Source organism: Rhagoletis pomonella, unplaced genomic scaffold (genome assembly GCF_013731165.1).
Source record: "Rhagoletis pomonella isolate Grant_MI unplaced genomic scaffold, Rhpom_1.0 Rhpom_scaffold_00005, whole genome shotgun sequence".
NCBI lineage: Eukaryota > Metazoa > Arthropoda > Insecta > Diptera > Tephritidae > Rhagoletis > Rhagoletis pomonella.
In genome coordinates this window covers 351,664-370,294 of record NW_023458559.1, presented here as the reverse complement: position 1 = coordinate 370,294, position 18,631 = coordinate 351,664, and the positions used below count along the sequence as shown (strand labels likewise).

General features: G+C 34.4%; 2 protein-coding genes across 4 annotated transcripts in view; both read right to left on the bottom strand.

Moving 5' to 3' along the window:
* LOC118738635 (transcriptional repressor p66-alpha) overlaps positions 1 to 18,631 on the bottom strand; it is a 396,748-nt gene that overhangs the window by 114,453 nt on the left and 263,664 nt on the right. The gene's annotated exons all lie outside the window — the stretch shown is intronic.
* Positions 14,229 to 15,967, bottom strand: LOC118738636 (protein ALP1-like). Its single transcript, XM_036469544.1, has one exon. It carries the CDS (start codon positions 15,078 to 15,080, stop codon positions 14,382 to 14,384), a length of 699 nt encoding a protein of 232 aa, XP_036325437.1. The 5' UTR covers positions 15,081 to 15,967; the 3' UTR covers positions 14,229 to 14,381.

Genomic DNA, 18,631 nt, shown 5'->3' with positions numbered 1-18,631 from the left:
ACACTACGGTATGAAGAAAAAGGCTTACAAGAAATTTTACACAACGCGCAGGTTACGCAAGCAAAATCATTGGGCATTTTAATTTTCAATCCACGAATCATATCTTTGTTAGACAGTGTACACAAATCACGCGCATTTAAGTGACCATATCGTCGATGCCACGAATTAAATTCTGTCGACTTTTCACAGCTCATCAACGCATATTCTCTCATAGTAAAATTTGTTAGAAATATACCACAATTTTTCTCAGCAACAAAAATTAATTTACCATGTTCTGTGTAAGCAAACGCTTTATTTTTAGTGAATTTCACTGAGTGTCCATTGCTAATAATTTTGCCCACTGACAAAAAATTTTACTTCAACTCGGGCACGAAGAGTACCTCCGATAGTGTAATGTCAGCATAGGCTGATTTCAATTTCACATTACCTATACCTTTTGCTAAAACGCTCTCCCCCGATGTCAATATCACCTTTTGCAAATGCTCTCTAAATGATGTGAACATAGTTTTGTTGTTGCAGATATGCGATGATGCTCCGCTATCTAAGATCCACTGCTTGCTGTTTGTCCGCGAAGTCACCATCGCGCGAACTAAACACGACTTCCGAATTCGTTGCACTTTTGCATTGCGCTCGCACATGCCCTCTTTTCCCACAGGCATAACACTTAATGTTGTTTTTGGACTGCTTGTCCCACGGCTTACGCTTTGTTTGCCGCTAACACTTCAAATCGTTCACTGCATACACAATTTGCCGGCCTTCACCGACCTTCCCATTTCGCCTTTCTTCTTCTTCATAGATTTTTAACTTCAAGCTGTCGATCTTGGGTAAATCATCCCGACTTTCTATGGCCACGACGAAGTTTTCCATATCTTCCGGCAGGCTACAAAGCAACATTATGCTTAATATGTCATCTGGTATTGATACGTCAATCTCCTTCAGGTTTTCCGCGATGGAACAAAATTGGTTGACTTGACTTGTGTAACTCGCCCCGCGTTGAAATTGGAATCGTACAAGCTTCTTGAACAGGTTGACTTTTCTAGCAGGTCCCTTAGCACGATACGTATCTGAAAATTTAAGCCAAGCACCTTTCGCTGTAAAACAAGATTTTAAGCTCAACAACTCAGAGGGCTTCACGCAAAGAGTAATTGTAGCAAGGGCTTTCTTGTCGTATGCTTGCCAGGCCGCTTTTTGTTCCGCAGTTGCTGTGGTGCTACATGTTGTCTCAATCACGTGCCAATAATCCAAAGTCACCAGTAGACTTTTCATCTGCACCGACCAAACTGCATAGTTTTCGCCATTCAACTTTTCCACTTGCGATAGCGCACTCGTCATTTTACCGACAAACGATAAATACTTTGATTAAAAATTTATATCAAATTTTCGAGACCACGTGTATTTTATGATGGAGCCAAACGCTGGGCCCATAACCAGTATTAACAGAAGTCCAAGAAATAAAACACATGGCCGTCTTAGTTGAACAAGTTTAATTAGGTGAATGAATATAAAGAACTACAGAGGTGACATTATAAGGTTACATATATAAGAGAAGTAATTGAGAGTAACAGTTACATACGTATGTACATAGCTATGTAGTTGAGTTGCGAATACAGGGTGGTTAGTTATAAAATGCTCTAACAGAATTATTAGCAAAAACCAACAATACCAACAACCACATGATCAAGTGAATTGCAGCGGAATAGCTGCGCTTGATTGTGTTGGCAAAAATGAAAATAGTGGAAGAAAGGAAACGATAATTTACAAGGCGTACTTAGCACGGTGCATAGGCAACTGGCTGAGTCAGTGGGATAGTCGGTTCGAATCCTATTGAAAGAAGTCTGATGAGGAAATGTGGTGATTTCCGAAATAGCTATCACTTCTACCGTTTTTTCAAATTATTGTTGCTTTTCCACAACAAATTTTCATTTAATAAACGGCCTCGAGCTCAATATAAATTGTTGAATATAATTGTTATACGGCCAAAAAAATAACAAAAACAAATAACTTAAGGACGAGCACACCTAAAAGTTTAACATTCTAAAAATAGAATTACTACCAAAAACCAACAATACCAACAACCACATGATCACGTGAATTGCAGCGGAATAGCTGCGCTTGATTGTGTTGGCATAACAAAAATGAAAATAGTGGAAAAAAGCAAACGATAATTTACAAGGCGTACTTAGCACGGTGCATAGGCAACTGGCTGAGTCAGTGCGATCGTCGGTTCGAATCCTACTGAAAGAAGTCTGATGAGGAAATGTGGTGATTTCCGAAATAGCATCCACTTCTACCATTTTTTCAAATTATTGTTGCTTTTCCACAATACATTTTCATTTAATAAACGGCCTCGAGCTCAATAAAAATTGTTGAATATAATTGTTATAAGGCCAAAAAAATAACAAAAACAAATAACTTAAGGACGAGCACACCTAAAAGTTAAACATTCTAAAAATAGAATTATTATCAAAAACCAACAATACCAACAACCACATGATCAAATGAATTGCAGCGGAATAGCTGCGCTTGATTGTGTTGGCATAACAAAAATGAAAATAGTGCAAAAAGCAAACGATAATTTACAAGGCGTACTTAGCACGGTGCATAGGCAACTGGCTGAGTCAGTGGGATCGTCGGTTCGAATCCTACTGAAAGAAGTCTCATGAGGAAATGTGGTGATTTCCGAAATAGCTATCACTTCTACCATTTTTTCAAATTATTGTTGCTTTTCACACCACAAATTTTCATTTAATAAACGGCCTCGAGCTCAATATAAATTGTTGAATATAATTGTTATACGGCCAAAAAAATAACAAAAACAAATAACTTAAGGACGAGCACACCTAAAAGTTAAACATTATAAAAATAGAATTATTAGCAAAAACCAACAACCACATGATCAAGTGAATTGCAGCGGAATAGCTGCGCTTGATTGCGTTATCATAACAAAAATGAAAATAGTGGAAAAAGCAAACGATAATTTACAAGGCGTACTTAGCACGGTGCATAGGCAACTGGCTGAGTCAGTGGGATCGTCGGTTCGAATCCTACTGAAAGAAGTCTGATGAGGAAATGTGGTGATTTCCGAAATAGCTATCACTTCTACCATTTTTTAAAATTATTGTTGATTTTCCACAATAAATTTTCATTTAATAAACGGCCTCGAGCTCAATATAAATTGTTGAATATAACTGTTATAAGGCCAAAAAAATAACAAAACAAATAACTTAAGGACGAGCACACCTAAAAGTTAACCATTCTAAAAATAGAATTATTAGCAGAAACCAACAATACCAACAACCACATGATCAAGTGAATTGCAGCGGAATAGCTGCGCTTGATTGTGTTGGCATAACAAAAATGAAAATAGTGGAAAAAGCAAACGATAATTTACAAGGCGTACTTAGCACGGTGCATAGGCAACTGGCTGAGTCAGTGGGATCGTCGGTTCGAATCCTACTGAAAGAAGTCTGATGAGGAAATGTGGTCATTTCCGAAATAGCTATCACTTCTACAATTTTTTTTTCAAATTATTGTTGCTTTTCCACAATAAATTTTCATTTAACAAACGGCCTCGAGCTCAATATAAATTGTTGAATATAATTGTTATAAGGCCGAAAAAATAACAAAAACAATTAACTTAAGGACAAGCACACCTAAAAGTTTAACATTCTAAAAATAGAATTATTTATTAGCAAACACCAACAATACCAACAACCACATGATCAAGTGAATTGCAGCGGAATAGCTGCGCTTGATTGTGTTGGCATAACAAAAATGAAAATAGTGGAAGAAAGCAAACGATAATTTACAAGGCGTACTTAGCACGGTGCATAGGCAACTGGCTGAGTCAGTGGGATCGTCGGTTCGAATCCTACTGAAAGAATTCTGATGAGGAAATGTGGTCATTTCCGAAATAGCTATCACTTCTACCAGTTTTTCAAATTATTGCTGCTTTTCCACAATAAATTTTCATTTATTAAACGGCCTCGAGCTCAATATAAATTGTTGAATGAAATTAAAAAAAAAAAACACCATTTAAAAGCGAAAGTACTCAAACAATCCATAAATTATCTTAAAGGTATTCGTATTTACTTTCATACTTAAAAGGAATTAGTTTATCTTTTCTATTGTGACCTGTACTTAAAAATGAAATCGACTTTTTTGTATCACATTGGGCCTTATGAATAAAAACTAAGCAATGCTTTTTTCTTAAAATTTCAGATCCTTTACGTAAAGTTATTTGAATAAATCAAGCAAAAGGTTTGTAATCTTAAGAAAAAGCAACTGCTTAGTTTTTACTCATAAGGCGCATTCACTGAAATATTCTTCCAAATTGTTCTCACTATCGGTTCCATTCAACGATATTTCGTCTAACCATTTTAAAACTTGTTCTTCATAGGAACCCCTCTCGAAAAGTAAAAAAAAAAATTAAATTCAAAACAGAAAATAGCCAACAAACATGTTAAAAACTGAAATAAGTATAGCAAACAAAATTACCTTTACTACTAACGTTCGCCTGTCAGGCGTCAAGAGGGCGTGGAACTCAGCCGCGCAAGGCCGCTATACAATGTGCGTTTGCTAACAGCCTCGTACAGCGCTAAGCTGAGTTGGCGCGAACGTTTACTTTGATAATTAAAAGCGTTCCTGAAATATTGCGCGGAAACCGAATTCGTTCAGACTCACAGGCAAACGTTAGTATTCTAGGGTTAAATGTTTTTATCATGGATTGAACTGTTTGAAACGAAAATTATTAAAAATAAATAACTAAACATAAGTTGCAAACAATATAATTTTGAATTTAATTGCAAATGATATATCCGATACTGTACATATATATAAGTTGCCGGCCAAAATCGGTAAACCTCTACCCAGAATTACAGCGGACGACGGTAAAGCGGTCGGCGGTAAGTGAACAGCTGAACAGTTTCCGCAGTAAAATCTGCCACAGTAAACACAATTGTGGCGTCAGTTGTCATTTAGATTTGAAAATTATCAATAAAACTAAATATTTTTTCGGTACGTGCGTGTATGTAGATTTGCTGGAAATAAAAATGGATGAAAACATTGACAAGCTTGTGAAAATAATAAAAATTATTACAATCAACACTCAATCAAAATTGTGCTGTCCCCGCTGGGCGGTAAAAATAGAAATAAATTTGAATCAACCGAAAAACGCCAGCGGTAAAAACGCTGCACGCCCCGTAATTATGAGCCATTCCACATTCCTTTGTGGGTTTTAATTTTTACAGCGGTTAGCCATCGCCCGCGTTACCGTCGTCCGCCGCAATTCTGGGCTGAGCTTAAGGCGGTTACAGCCCCAGGCAAGAAGTGAAATTACTTATAACCAAGGTGTATCAAACAAGGTGTGATTGACAACTCAGTGCCGATCTATTTTAAGGTACTATAATGTCAAAAAATGTAAACAAGCGATTCAAAATTCATATTTTTTTTTTCAATTTGACATTATAGGATGGTTCTTATGACAGCAATGTCAAATTCAAACACACTTTGTTAAATACATTTTGCTTATAACCAAGGTGTATTAAACAAGGCGTGACTGACAATTAAATGCGGGTCTCTTTTAAGGTATAATATGAAAAAATATAAATAAACGTTTCAAAATTCTTAGAATTATTTTATTTTACTTTATAGGATGGTTCTTTTGAGAGCAATGTCAAATTCAATCACACTTTGTTAAATACATTTTGCTTATAACTTAGAAATAGGTTCTGCTGTATAAAAAAATGTTGATTTTGTATATCGTCGATGTTTTTGCAAAACCGCCCATCCATTTATTTGCAAAACCGCCTATCTTACAGCACTCAAATTTTACAGGAGAGCGTTTTCTTTGAAGGCATTGCCTTCATAGACGGTATTTTCTCTAGCTATTATTTTAAGAATCTGTTGTTTTAATAACGATTTTACGAGTTCTATGCATAAATCTTCGATGCCTGCAGTTCAGGGTTATCAAATCTAATTTTTACCACAGTGGCGATTTAGGCAGTTTTTCAAGTTGTCGACGATATGTATAACTAATAGAGCGCAAAGTTCCCGACCAAACTGCATTTCCTACATTCACTCGAAAAATAGGAACACATGCTTGCGGTACCTAAAAAAGGAACAAAAATAGAGAACATCCCAAATGAGCGTACCTGAACGAGTTACTCGACGGCGCTCTCCTTCACCAAATACGTGTTCCGCTATGCTCGCACAATTAAGTATCAAGCAAACTAAACGCAGTATATGGAAACTTCACATAGGAGGGTCAAACTGCACGTGAAATTGTATGTTCTCTTTATGGGTTTGGATTCTACTTATAACACGCGTAGAAATTATATAATGCCAACAGATTTCCATTCGTTCGATTTTCAAAAATGGGGTGTGAAATTAAAGGGATTGACCTGTAGAGGTGTACTAAGGTTTAATTTTTGTGTTTTTTTTGCTACCTGTTAAACATTTTAATTAAAGTTATTTTAAAAGTTAAATCAGTTGTTAAAATATGGGTATTACTAGAAATTGGTTTGAAAAGGCTCCATTTCTAATAAATATGTAATAGTGTTGCCACCCATTTGAAAGGTCAAATTCAACTAAAATTAAGGAAGTTAGGTAAATGAAATACATAAATATTTCTTACATACACATCTATGTATCAAAATATGGGTGTTCGAATACGTGAAGGCATTTTTGTGAAAGAGATCAGATCTGCATCGTTCTTTCGAATTTAAAAAGTTAGATGTCAAATTAAATACCTTTATCTGTGCATGCGCAATAAGTTTTATTTTTTGAAGTAAGAACTTTTGTAGAGGTACAAGGCGAATTGATTCAAAACCAATTTTCCCAATTTTTGAAAATATTTCCTATTGTGTGCAATTTCTTGAGCAACGATTTTGCCGTTTTTGCTTTTAGCGCCATACGGGTTCACTAGTCCAATTTTTTGTCTCAGGAAAATTGGTTACCAGTGTATTTTTTATAGATGTTGTTTATGTCAAGCGAAAAAACATAAAGAGGGTAACTGAAAGTTTTTTGTTTTGAATTTTTTCTTAAAATTACTACTTAGAAAAAAAATATTCATATACATGGCACATACATACATATATGTATGTAAGTAACGTAAGCGATAAAATTTAAACAAACATAAGTAATTAAAGGTTCGTTTGGTTATTATGATTTTTATGCCCATAAAAAAGTAAAATTAAAAACAGTTTAGAGTTTGGACTTGGAATGGTCTCGGTCTAGTTCGAAATAAACCTGGAATAGGATCCAATTAGCCACGAACTAGTCCAAACAGATCCTGAACTGATTTCGAACTCAGCCCGAACTAGTTCAGATCCCGAACTGCATCGATAGGTACCAAAATTATTCAAAAAATGTGTCTGTACTAAAGTATTCTCAAATACCTTTCGATTGAAACCCATATTGTAAAATTTTAGTTAACTTAAATATGTATTTAGATTAGTTTAATTTGAAGAAAGTAGGCAACCCTGTTGATAAATTTGGGCGGGTCAAAGCTTGCACAAGAAGCCTTCATTTTGTACTCATGACAGGATAATTCACCGAAATTATATGTATTTAAATAAAATTTTTAGATAGGTAGCAACCCTTATTTGATACCCACAATGGAATATTTTACTGAGTATATAGCTATACATATGTATGTACACATATGTATATTTAATTTAATCTTTAGATAGTTGGCAACCCTATTGACCGGGTCAAAGCTTACAGAAATAGTACTCATATTATACTCATCATACAATTATTCACTAAAGCTACATATATTTCTAAATTATTTTATTTTTTATTTTTTATTTATTCAAGTCTATGAAATACAGGTTTCTTAAGCAGGGATCACACGATTTGTACATTTGGCTAAAAATTTGCCAAATTCATAGACAAACCGTGTGAACACTAAATTTTATTTGTCATTTATCAGAAAAGCCAAATATTTGGCTTCTTGTGGCAAATCAAAAACAGCCTTAGTGGCCAAATCGTGTGAACGCAACCCTGCTACTTAAGCCAAATAAAAATTACGCAAATGACCAAATATCTGATTTGCCACTTGATGACAAATGCTTGTGACAAATATACAAATATGGTTGAGCAGTATTGCCATTTTATTAATATGTTCGAGATTGTGAAGTTTTTCACTCCAATTTTGACACCAATAATTTTAAAATATTTGTTTAAAATGAACCAAGGCAAATTTCTACAAGGTGATAGCAGCAGCACAAAAACAAAAAACTACACTAATAAATTAAACGCACAATGACAATGAGAACACAAATAAATAAAATATATAAATTTTTTAATATACCACGTTTCTATAAATGGACTAAAAAATAGAAAATAATATGGTTGTTCACGCTTGCCTGAGTATCAGGTTATCTTGTTATGTGGTAATATTTTTTATTCAGTTTACAATAATAAAATACTCTACAGAATAATTTTGTTTTAACCAGATAGTCCATTAATAGAAACGTGGTATATTAAAAAGTATTTTTTTATTGTATGGGGTATTCCATCGTCACGGGTGGGACATTTGTACAGCAAAAATAGTTTTCCTTTTTTAATTTAAGTATAAAGTACTAAGCAATTCTACATTTTGATAAAGCTACACCTAGTTCACTAATATACGAGTTATTACCAAATACGAAAAATATTCCAACTTGATTTTATATTGGAAAATTCTGAGCTGTTTCTTCCGTCACGGGTAGGACAAAGAAAAGACACTGCTTTTTGGAGAACATATATTTTAAGGAAAGTCTGTGAATTTACTTAACATTTCTATCTGGATTAGATGTTTTACTATACAGAAAAGAACCAGCAATCCCAACAAAGCACAAACCATAATAAGAATTATTTTTTTATTATTAAAAAATTCAAAATTCTCCTGTCACGGGTGGGACAACTTTTGTCACGGGTGGGACACGTACGATTTTCTTCATGAAAGGAAGCTTCTAGTGAGATCCATATCAAAGAGATTAGGTATGATAAATGTTAGAGGTCAAATACAAGATCAATTGACCTACTTTTATGACAGTGGAGTCATTGTAAGACGCACGATATACTGCTGACCCCAGGATCTATTTTAGGGGCAATAGTTATACCAAACGAAAGCTAGAAGTCGCCAGATTGATGTATTAAAATGCATGGAAGAAAGGATTATTTGCAAACGCATGAAATTTTATATGCATTTTCCTAATGCACTTCTGCACGGTGCATTTGATTGCAACGAAATTTCGAATGTGCCTTAATGATTTTCAAGTTTGTTTAGAATAGCTATGTATGTCTGACTAATACTAACTACAGGCTAAACATGTATATCGACTACTGTTATCACGTCGATAGAGATGTCTAACCTGCTGTTAGTGTTGACCAGACATTGAGTAACCGGCTTAAGAGTGGCTCGAGTTGAGTTATTTTTGGAAACTGATTTCATGGACAAATCATGCTCAAATTTAGCTATTCCTTAAAACCATAGAACGTCAGAAAAGATCTTGTGTATCGATGTCTAATCCGAAAAGTTATCTGCATTAGAATACTTGTAAGCAGATACATATGTATATCTTTGTCACTTAAAGGCTATTTATTGGATTGAATTTATAAGTTTCGCGAACTTCTAGATTTTCTTGGTTGGAACTTTTCAGGTAATTGTTAATATTGACTTTTAATTGTTGTTAAGCAACCCTCATCATAGAATTCTCTGGCGTCTCTAAAATAGTAATGCTTATCTTGACTTTTCGAGCTGGCCACGCGAAATTTTTTACTACATCGCTTAGCCCACCAACAGTATTATGGTGTTTAGTCAACCTTTACTTCAGAGTTTTGTGGCATTAAACATAGGTTTGAAACGTTAAACTTATTTTTTTATTGTTAGGCATCATTAGAAAAAAATTATAAAAGATTGTCACGGGCGGGACACGATAAAACGTTTCAAAATCTCTTAAGTAGGTACTTATAATATAATAAAAGAAATGAAATAGGGCTGCTTATTATAAACACACTCTAGTTATGAAATTATAGAAAACTCCCTAAAGTAGTAACTAAGCAATACGAAGTTTAAAACTTTTTAGTCACGGGTTGGACATGCTAAACCGTAGTGATTTTATCCTATTATATAATTTAAATGCCTATTTTTCTTCAATGCCATATTGCTTCTTCGGGGCGCAGAAAGATCGAGACATTTATTCCCCCCTTCAAAAAAATAATAACTTTGTGAATACTTGATTTTGCAGAGCCTTCTATATTAAAATATGTTGTCGTATTCAACTACTTTTCTAATGTTGAAGTTTTGAGTGTATTTACAGTGTAATAAAATAATATAACTAAATTTTTTTTCGAAAAAACGTTAATTTCAGGTATTGAGCATTGAATCATCAAGCATTCCATGTTCAATAAGCTACTCTAAAATTGGACACAAAGTTTCACTTACTCATGGAATACCCCGTATGTTTTTCTACTTTTTAGTCTTGTCTGTATATAATTTTGCAATAGATATTAAAATAAATCATTGAGATTCTGATACATATATGTATCGTATTTTATCAAACTGACATTTTATTTATTCTCTCTTACAACCTACGTGTATATTCTTAAGTATGTACATACATATGAGCAGCAATTAATTCCATTTAAATAAATGGCGTATCGTGCGGTTCCCCTGCAGTAGCGCATTGCATATTTTCAGGTGTAGTAATAATGCGATTGTTAAATATTTAACTGCTCCCGGCGAGGTAGATGTCTAGACTAGTTTGTTTACAATTGCCGCAATTCGCCTTGAAAATTTGCCTATTATTCCCCGAGCATATCTCAAGATAAATTAACAATTTATACATTGTTGTAAGCGGCGAAATGTATTTTTCATCGGGTAAACAGAAATAAAGTTATGGGCAAGTACATGCAAATGTGCTTCAACCAATGAAAAACGCGTTTTTAGACCTTATGCATATGCATAATTAGACCTGCTTGATTAAACAACCTCAGCTATGTCTCAGGGAAAGTATATTTTCACTGTCAATCAACAGTTTATTGTAAAAGTGGTAGTGATTTTTTCTTCGACTTGGTAAGTTTTTCGTCTATACTTGGTTAAAAACTTTTGTACTGCGGCAACACTGGGTCTTCTCGCCCCAAAATCAGCTGTTCTATCCATTCAATTGAACACAAATAAAAACAAAATACATTCAATTATTAAGTTGCTTTGATTAGGTTTCTTTAAAATATCTCGTATTTAACTTTAATCGTTAGATATTTTGGTGAGTTAATGCCTTTACATCAATAAGTGTACATATATATGTTAAAAACTGCAATTTATAATAGACAATGGAAGCGGTCGAAGATTTAGATCAGATTTTAATTACTGCAGTATGTGAGGATGTAGCCTCGACATCAACACCAATTAAAGATTCTGAGAAAAAAAAGAGAAAACGGACGCATGTAACAACAGCTTGGACACAGGAGAACATCTTTAAATTAATTAACGCCATTGAAGTTCATTCATGCATATGGGAATATTCTTCTAGCGACTATAAAAATCGCCAACAAAAGGACGATGCATGGAAGCAAATTCAGGAAAAAATAGTTGTTCACAGCATGGATGAATGCAAGGCGAAACGGAGCAATATTAAGATCTCCTACAACAATATAAAAAAAAAATATGCAACTAAATCTGGTCAAGGCGCAATCGAAAAACCCCACTGGCCGTTCTGGTCTGCGATGAAATTTTATTATAATCATGACCGTGCTAAAACCACAACATCAGAGTCAAATCTGAGGTTGGACAGCGAAGTCGATATTTCAAACGATGATACTCAGACATCCAGTGTTAATGAAAATGCAAGTACATGGAGTAATAAATCGCCAGACGACATTTTAGTGTCAGCAATAAAAATGCTTGAACAAAAAGATGACAAATGGACAGTTTTCGGGCAATATATGGCAATGCAGATGAGGGATATTTCTGCACAGGACGAGCAAACAGCAAATGAACTACATGCGGAAATTATAAAGAAAACAATGGAAACGCTGTAGGCTGTTAATAAGACCAAATAACAGAGTGAAAATCCTCCGAGATAGCCAACATTTTTTAGATGATCGATTTATTTCCGAACAAAAAACCATTTCGGTAAATATATAGAAAAAATGTCTCCCATGTGTACCAACTATGCAACTTTGGCAATTTTTGGAGATTCGCATTATTTCAACAGATATTTATGTTATCAGAATTTTAGTTGCAAGGCTTTGAATATTATTACGTATAGGTGATATTACCTTCCGATTGATATTTTTGCAGTCACAAAAACCGTGTTACATGTCCGTAGAAAAGCACGAAACACTGTAAAAATATCAATCGGAATATGATATAATCACTTATACATAACTATTCAAAAAAGAAGGAAGATCTGTCAATTAAACTGCAAGTAACATACTTGAAATAATGCGAATCTCAAAAAATCGCCAAAGTTATATAGTTGGAACACTTTGAGGAATTTTACCCTATATACATATTTATGTATATTCTTTTCATATTTCTAATGAATTACTTTTAATTTTCTTGTTAATAAATTTTTAATTGTGGCACCTCCCACAAGAACAAACTGTTTACCTCTGGAATCGTGTATGCTAAGGTACTGAAATTTAGTAACATTTAAAATCTTATCAATATCGAACTAGCAGCGAAAGTGAAAAGTATTGCAAGAGGGGGAGTTACACCTTCCGAACAAACAATTGCTCATAATTTTTTGTTACATGGAAGAAAATGCGCAATGCCGTCACCAAAAAAATATCAAAAATGAACGCGAATATCAAAGCACTTCATACTTGCACGCTATTATACTGAAATATAATGGGCTATAAAATTGCATACCATAAGTTATTGTTGAAATTCTATTTGAACTTTTGATGAAAACGTGTTGAATCTTCTAAATTGTATACAAAGTTTGAAATTTGGATTGTTGGAATGAATGACTTTTATTTCTATAAAAAGATGAGCATTAAATAAATATAGAAACGTGGTCAAAATTGGTCAAAATGTTGTACAACTATTATTATGGCCATACGTGTATGCTGATTTCTAAACCAACACTCCCCGCCTGAAGATGTGTACTGACCCAGATGTTTATATTTTAAAGTCTATCTGACTTTTTTCAATTTTAACTATAGGTTTCATGAAAACATAGTTCATTCAATAACATAACGTCACTACACACGAATAAAGGCGCGCTAGTGTTTTGACGGCGAAAAAAGGCGTTTAAAAATATTTTGCGAAAAAAGATGCTTATAAAAGACTTTGGCGAAGTATGTTAAGAGTATTTGACGCTGAAGTTTTTTTATGCGTCTTTTTCGGCGTCAACTTTTGAGCTCGCGCCTTTATTCGTGTCTAGTGGCGATAAATCATATACATAAATCAAAGTTCAAAGTTTTGTAAACAATTTTAAGCAAAATTTCAGCATAATCAAGTGCAAGTTTGAAGTGGCCAAAAATTCGCCTCGATTTTTGATAATCTGAATACTGATTAAAAATTTTGAGTGATTTTTCCTCGACGCTTTCAGCTTTGGTTTATGTAGAGGGTTTATGTTATTTTATGCACTACTATATTTTTATAAAACATTTAGTGAAAATTGAAAAAATCGAATAAACCTTAAAATATAAACATCTGAGTATTGTTTGTAATCATCCGGTTGGGCACTGTAAATACAATCATTATAATAATTAAGTACACTAAATATTTATTGAATAATGACACATACCTGTGAAATTTAACTTTTCCCCCTCCAATAATTATGTCTTTTTTTAATATCGAGGTATGTCAAATTAAAATATCTCTTTGGTTTTTTCTAACACGTCGTGGTTTTTTTTAATGGTACATGTATATTTTAGAAATTTTAACAACTTGCATGAGATGCCAAAGAATAATTAATTTAGAATTGAATTTTTACTTAAAACCCAACAGTATTATTTAAAAATATCCAAAACGAGACAAAGTAAATCAGAAAAACTTATGTAATTTCGAAGTTAGCGTTAGCGTGTTAACTCTTAAAAAAATAATTTTTGACAATTTTCTTAGCGTTAACATCGAAATTAATAAAATTTTATGATTTACTTAGTCTCTTTATGGGTATTTTTAATTAATAATTTAAAGTTTTTGTTAAAATTCAATTCTAAATTAATTATTTTTTGGCTTCTCATGCAAGTTTAAAAAAATTCTAAAATATATATGTCACCAATGAAAAAAGAGGTATTTAAATTTTAGATATCTCAGTATTTGGAAAAAAAATTATAACATAATTATTGGAGGGGGCGGGGGGTTTAATTTCGAAGGCCTGTGTAATTAATTAAAATATGAATTGATTATGGCCGCGTTTTCGAGCGTGGGCTATACAAGTTTACAAATGTCTGTATTGGAATGGTACTTCACCATTGACAGACATAAAATATTCTTCAAATTCTCTCCTTATTTCCTTTGCTTCATTGCTTATGTAATTGTTTGGCTGTTCTACTGTTCCTTCTTGAACTGGTCGAAGTGAAACTTGGTTAAATTCAATTGGTATTAGATTGCCTTCCTCATCAGTTTGGCTTTCCACATAGTTCGAAGATTTCGTTATCAAAAAATTATGCAAAGCACAGCAAGCCATGGTGACCTTTGTTGTTTTAGTAGGATTCAAACGAATTGGTCGGGAAAATACTTGAAACCGTTTGGCCATTATTCCAAACACATTTTCAACAATACGTCTTGCTCTTGATAAACGATAATTAAATATGCGCTGGCCAGCTGACAAATTTCTTCCAGGGTATGGCTTTAGTAAGTGCTTTTGCATACGAAAGGCATCGTCTGCCACTAAAACGTATGGAACATTAAGTTCGCGGCCTTCCAATGGTCTAGATGAAGGTAGTCCAAGAGAATTCATGTTCAAGGCGTGCTGGAAAGTTGATTTGCCAAAAACTCCACCATCGGAAACTCGTCCATTGCAGCCAACATCAATATATACGAATTTATACTCTGCGTCTGCAATAGCCATTAGGACTATGCTATGAGTACCTTTGTAATTAAAGTAGGTACTTCCGCATCGCGTCGGAGCTTCCATTAGGATGTGCTTCCCATCAACTGCTCCTATGCAGTTGGGGAAATTCCATTTTTCATTGAATTTTCTGGCAATTTCATTCCATTGATCTTCATTGGATGGAACCTAAGAAATGAATAATCTAAAATTAAATTTTTCGTTTATACTATAATGGGTGTATATTTACCTGCAAATATTCATCTTTGAGTGTTTTGTAATTTGCATCACAAACTTCCGGTATGAATAAAGAAATAGTGTTGGGCGCAATACGAAAAACTACAGATAAGCTTTTAAAACTGTCCCCTGAAGCGAGAAAGCGCAGTGTACAAGCCAAACGTTCACAGTCTGGAACCGCTTTTCGCATATTTGTATCATTCTTTTTTACAAATGGAGAAATCTTTTTAAGAAGTTCGCTGAAGGTCGTTTCGTTCATACGTAAGTAATTTTTAAACAAATATTTTTGATTATTTATTTCCCGGAACTCGCGCAAAGTTTTTTCGTAAGCGCCCTCGGTGCACCTTTTAAGGAGCCATTCGTTCACCCAAACACTTCGTGGAGTCATATTTCTTTTCTTTCTAGGAATACTATTCTTTTCAAGACATCTTTTCCGTTTTATATAATAACAAATGTATATAATCGCTGCGAGTTTCTTTTCCCTTTGCGTATCCATTATTTTTTGTATATTTCACTTAAAATCTCACAATATGTATCACAGATGCAAAAGTATGGTTGAGAACTGATCAGCTGTTTAAGTATTTATGACCAAATGGTTAAACCGTGTGAATGAATGTGGACAATATTTGTCACTTCTCTGTCGTGTGCAAATGTGTGACAAATCATTTGGATCTTTAGCAGCCAAATCGTCTGATCGCAAAACAAATCATTTGCACATCGATATCCAAATGCGCAAATGTGAACAAATCTAAATTTGGCATTTTCTGTACAAATGTACAAATCGTGTGATCCCTGCTTTACAGACTACGAGCTATATGTAACAAACAACGTAAAAACTTAACAATATATTACAAAACTGTATTCAATATGTTAATAAGTTCATACTTAGATATTGAGAAATCAAACGAAACAGAGTTCGAGATCCTGTTAAGTTCATTGATAGCTCGAGCGATGGGAGCATTTCGAGCGTAATCAGTTCTAAGAATTTGTTCATAGAAGGGTACAACAATACGCAGAGACCTCCGCGGGATGTTAAAATTAATCCGAGCGAGAAGAGATGTACAATCAATGTCACCACTAATAATATTGAAAAAGAAAGATAATGAAAGAATTACTCGCCTTGTCTCCAGCGTTTTCAAATTTATTAGAAGTAACCGTGAATTATAAGTAGGCATTGGCTCGGAGAAGTTTAATAAGCGTAGCGCAAACCTAAGAAATATTTTTTGGACCCTTTCAATTCTATTTACTGCGGAAATATGGTATGGTCTCCATATTATAGCACCATATTCCAAGTTTGACCGAACAAAGGCTGTATAAAGTAATTTAAGAGTATAAGGATCCGAAAATTTCGCACAATTACGCCTAATAAAGCCCAAAAGTGAGTACGCTTTAGCGATAATAAAGCTTATGTGGCTATTAAAAGAAAAGTTCGAGGTAAAGATAATACCAGGATCCTTAGTTTCTTCTAAAGAATCTAAAACAGAGTCAACAATCATATAGGTGGAAGGCAAAACATTTTGTATCTTCGCGTACGTTATTTTGAAGCACTTAACTTAACTTTTAAGATACATACATTGGTCGCAACCCTATTCAAAAATTGTATTACTTATTTGATATTCATAAAATAATAATGTATTGAAGTTACATACACATGTATAATATGTTTGACTTAACTTTTTAGGCAGGTAGGAACCCTATTAAAAAACTTTACCTCTTGATAAAAGTGTACTGAAATGGCTTTCCTTCGATAAAAGCGTTGCAAATTTTACGCCACTTAAATATCACTTCACTTTATTTTCAGACAGATGGCTACCCAACGTAAAAATTTGTAGTTTTTGCCGAAAGCGGTAAAGCTGCCCTACAAAATTGTCTTTCAATATTTAAATTGTATGTAGTATGAGGGTAGATATGGAGCGCCGACATAAAAATACCTTAACCCTAAAAACATAATCATATTCTAACACACGTAAAAGATAGTCATGCGTAAAATTGACGCATGAGTCAAGCGAGCAATATTGTCATATTTTAATGAATAATTTCGAATAAACTTATATGGACTATATATGTTCATATAAACATAATAAAAATACCAGAATTTAAAATATGTTTATAATTAATTATTAAGGGAGAAAGCAAAGACAAAATAGTGCTATGTTGAGAGAACGAAAAATATGCATTCGTAAATTTTACAGATTATCTTTTCAGGGTTAAAGAAATACATACGTATATACGCATATATAATGTATGCACTTACACCTATGTATATATATATTTAAAAAACCTTTAGAAATAAACGTAAATATATTTTATGTGCATGAGACATATCATTTTCGTATATCTCTCAAACGAAAACTTCCTAAAATACTTGAAAACTTCACGTGAAGGAACATTTTACTTGCGGAAGTTTCACAACGTAGTACTCCTCTTTCATGTTCCTCTCTTTTTCGGAACATATTTTTGTCGAGTACTTTACTTAGAGCCAATTTACACGATGACTTTTCACCCTGGGTGGAAAGTCATGCGTGTCGAGCCTGTAGGCAAGAAGTGTAGCGAAGTCAGTGGGGTAGGCAAGCACGAACGGTGAGCGAAATCGAGGGGTTTTTGACGTTTCGCTTTTATCGAGTTCACTTTTTCGTATTTTTGCTTTGAGTTCGCGATTCGCTCCGCTTTAAAAATAATAATCCCAACGGTGTTTACCCTCCATTCCCGCCCATACGCACGAGGGGCGCAGTCTGCATGACGTACGGAACCAGTATTTATTTTCAATTTTTGCGCCGAGTCACGATAGGCAGGAGTTTGTTAAGTGTCGAGATCTAAAACTGTTCAGCTACAGAACTAAATTCATCAGTCGATTTAATGCCTTTATTTTAATGATTAATTTATTCAGAGGACAGTATCGATTTCTTAATGCTGAAAAGCGGATCTGATATATCAAACGTGGTGGAATGAGAATTAAAATCCTGGCATAAGCAACGGAGTGGGTCGTGAAATTAAAAATTAGTTTTACAAGCTTTCAGAAATAGGGGTCAAAAGTGTCTTGACACCCGGGAGGGAACATTAAGGCTAACTTCGCCCAGAGTGCAATGGGGTATAGTCGTTGCGCTGGGTGTGCAGTTACAGTTGCATGGCTATACTCAATCCCGACTCTTGCGTCCTCGTTCGCGCACTCTGGGCAACGTGAGCAACCCATGTGCGAGATGCGGTAACCAATCCGAGTTGAGCCTTGGGTCACGGCAGAAAGAGAGGGAGCTTCGGTGGGGCCACTCCGACTTATTCGGTTTAAGGGCTCACTGAAGTCTGCAGCGTCTGTTCACCAGTAGGTGCGGCTGCAAGCGGGTGTCTGCTTGGAGCAAGCGGCTCGCTATATAAACGTGTATTTGGTTGCGAAACCACCCCCGTCC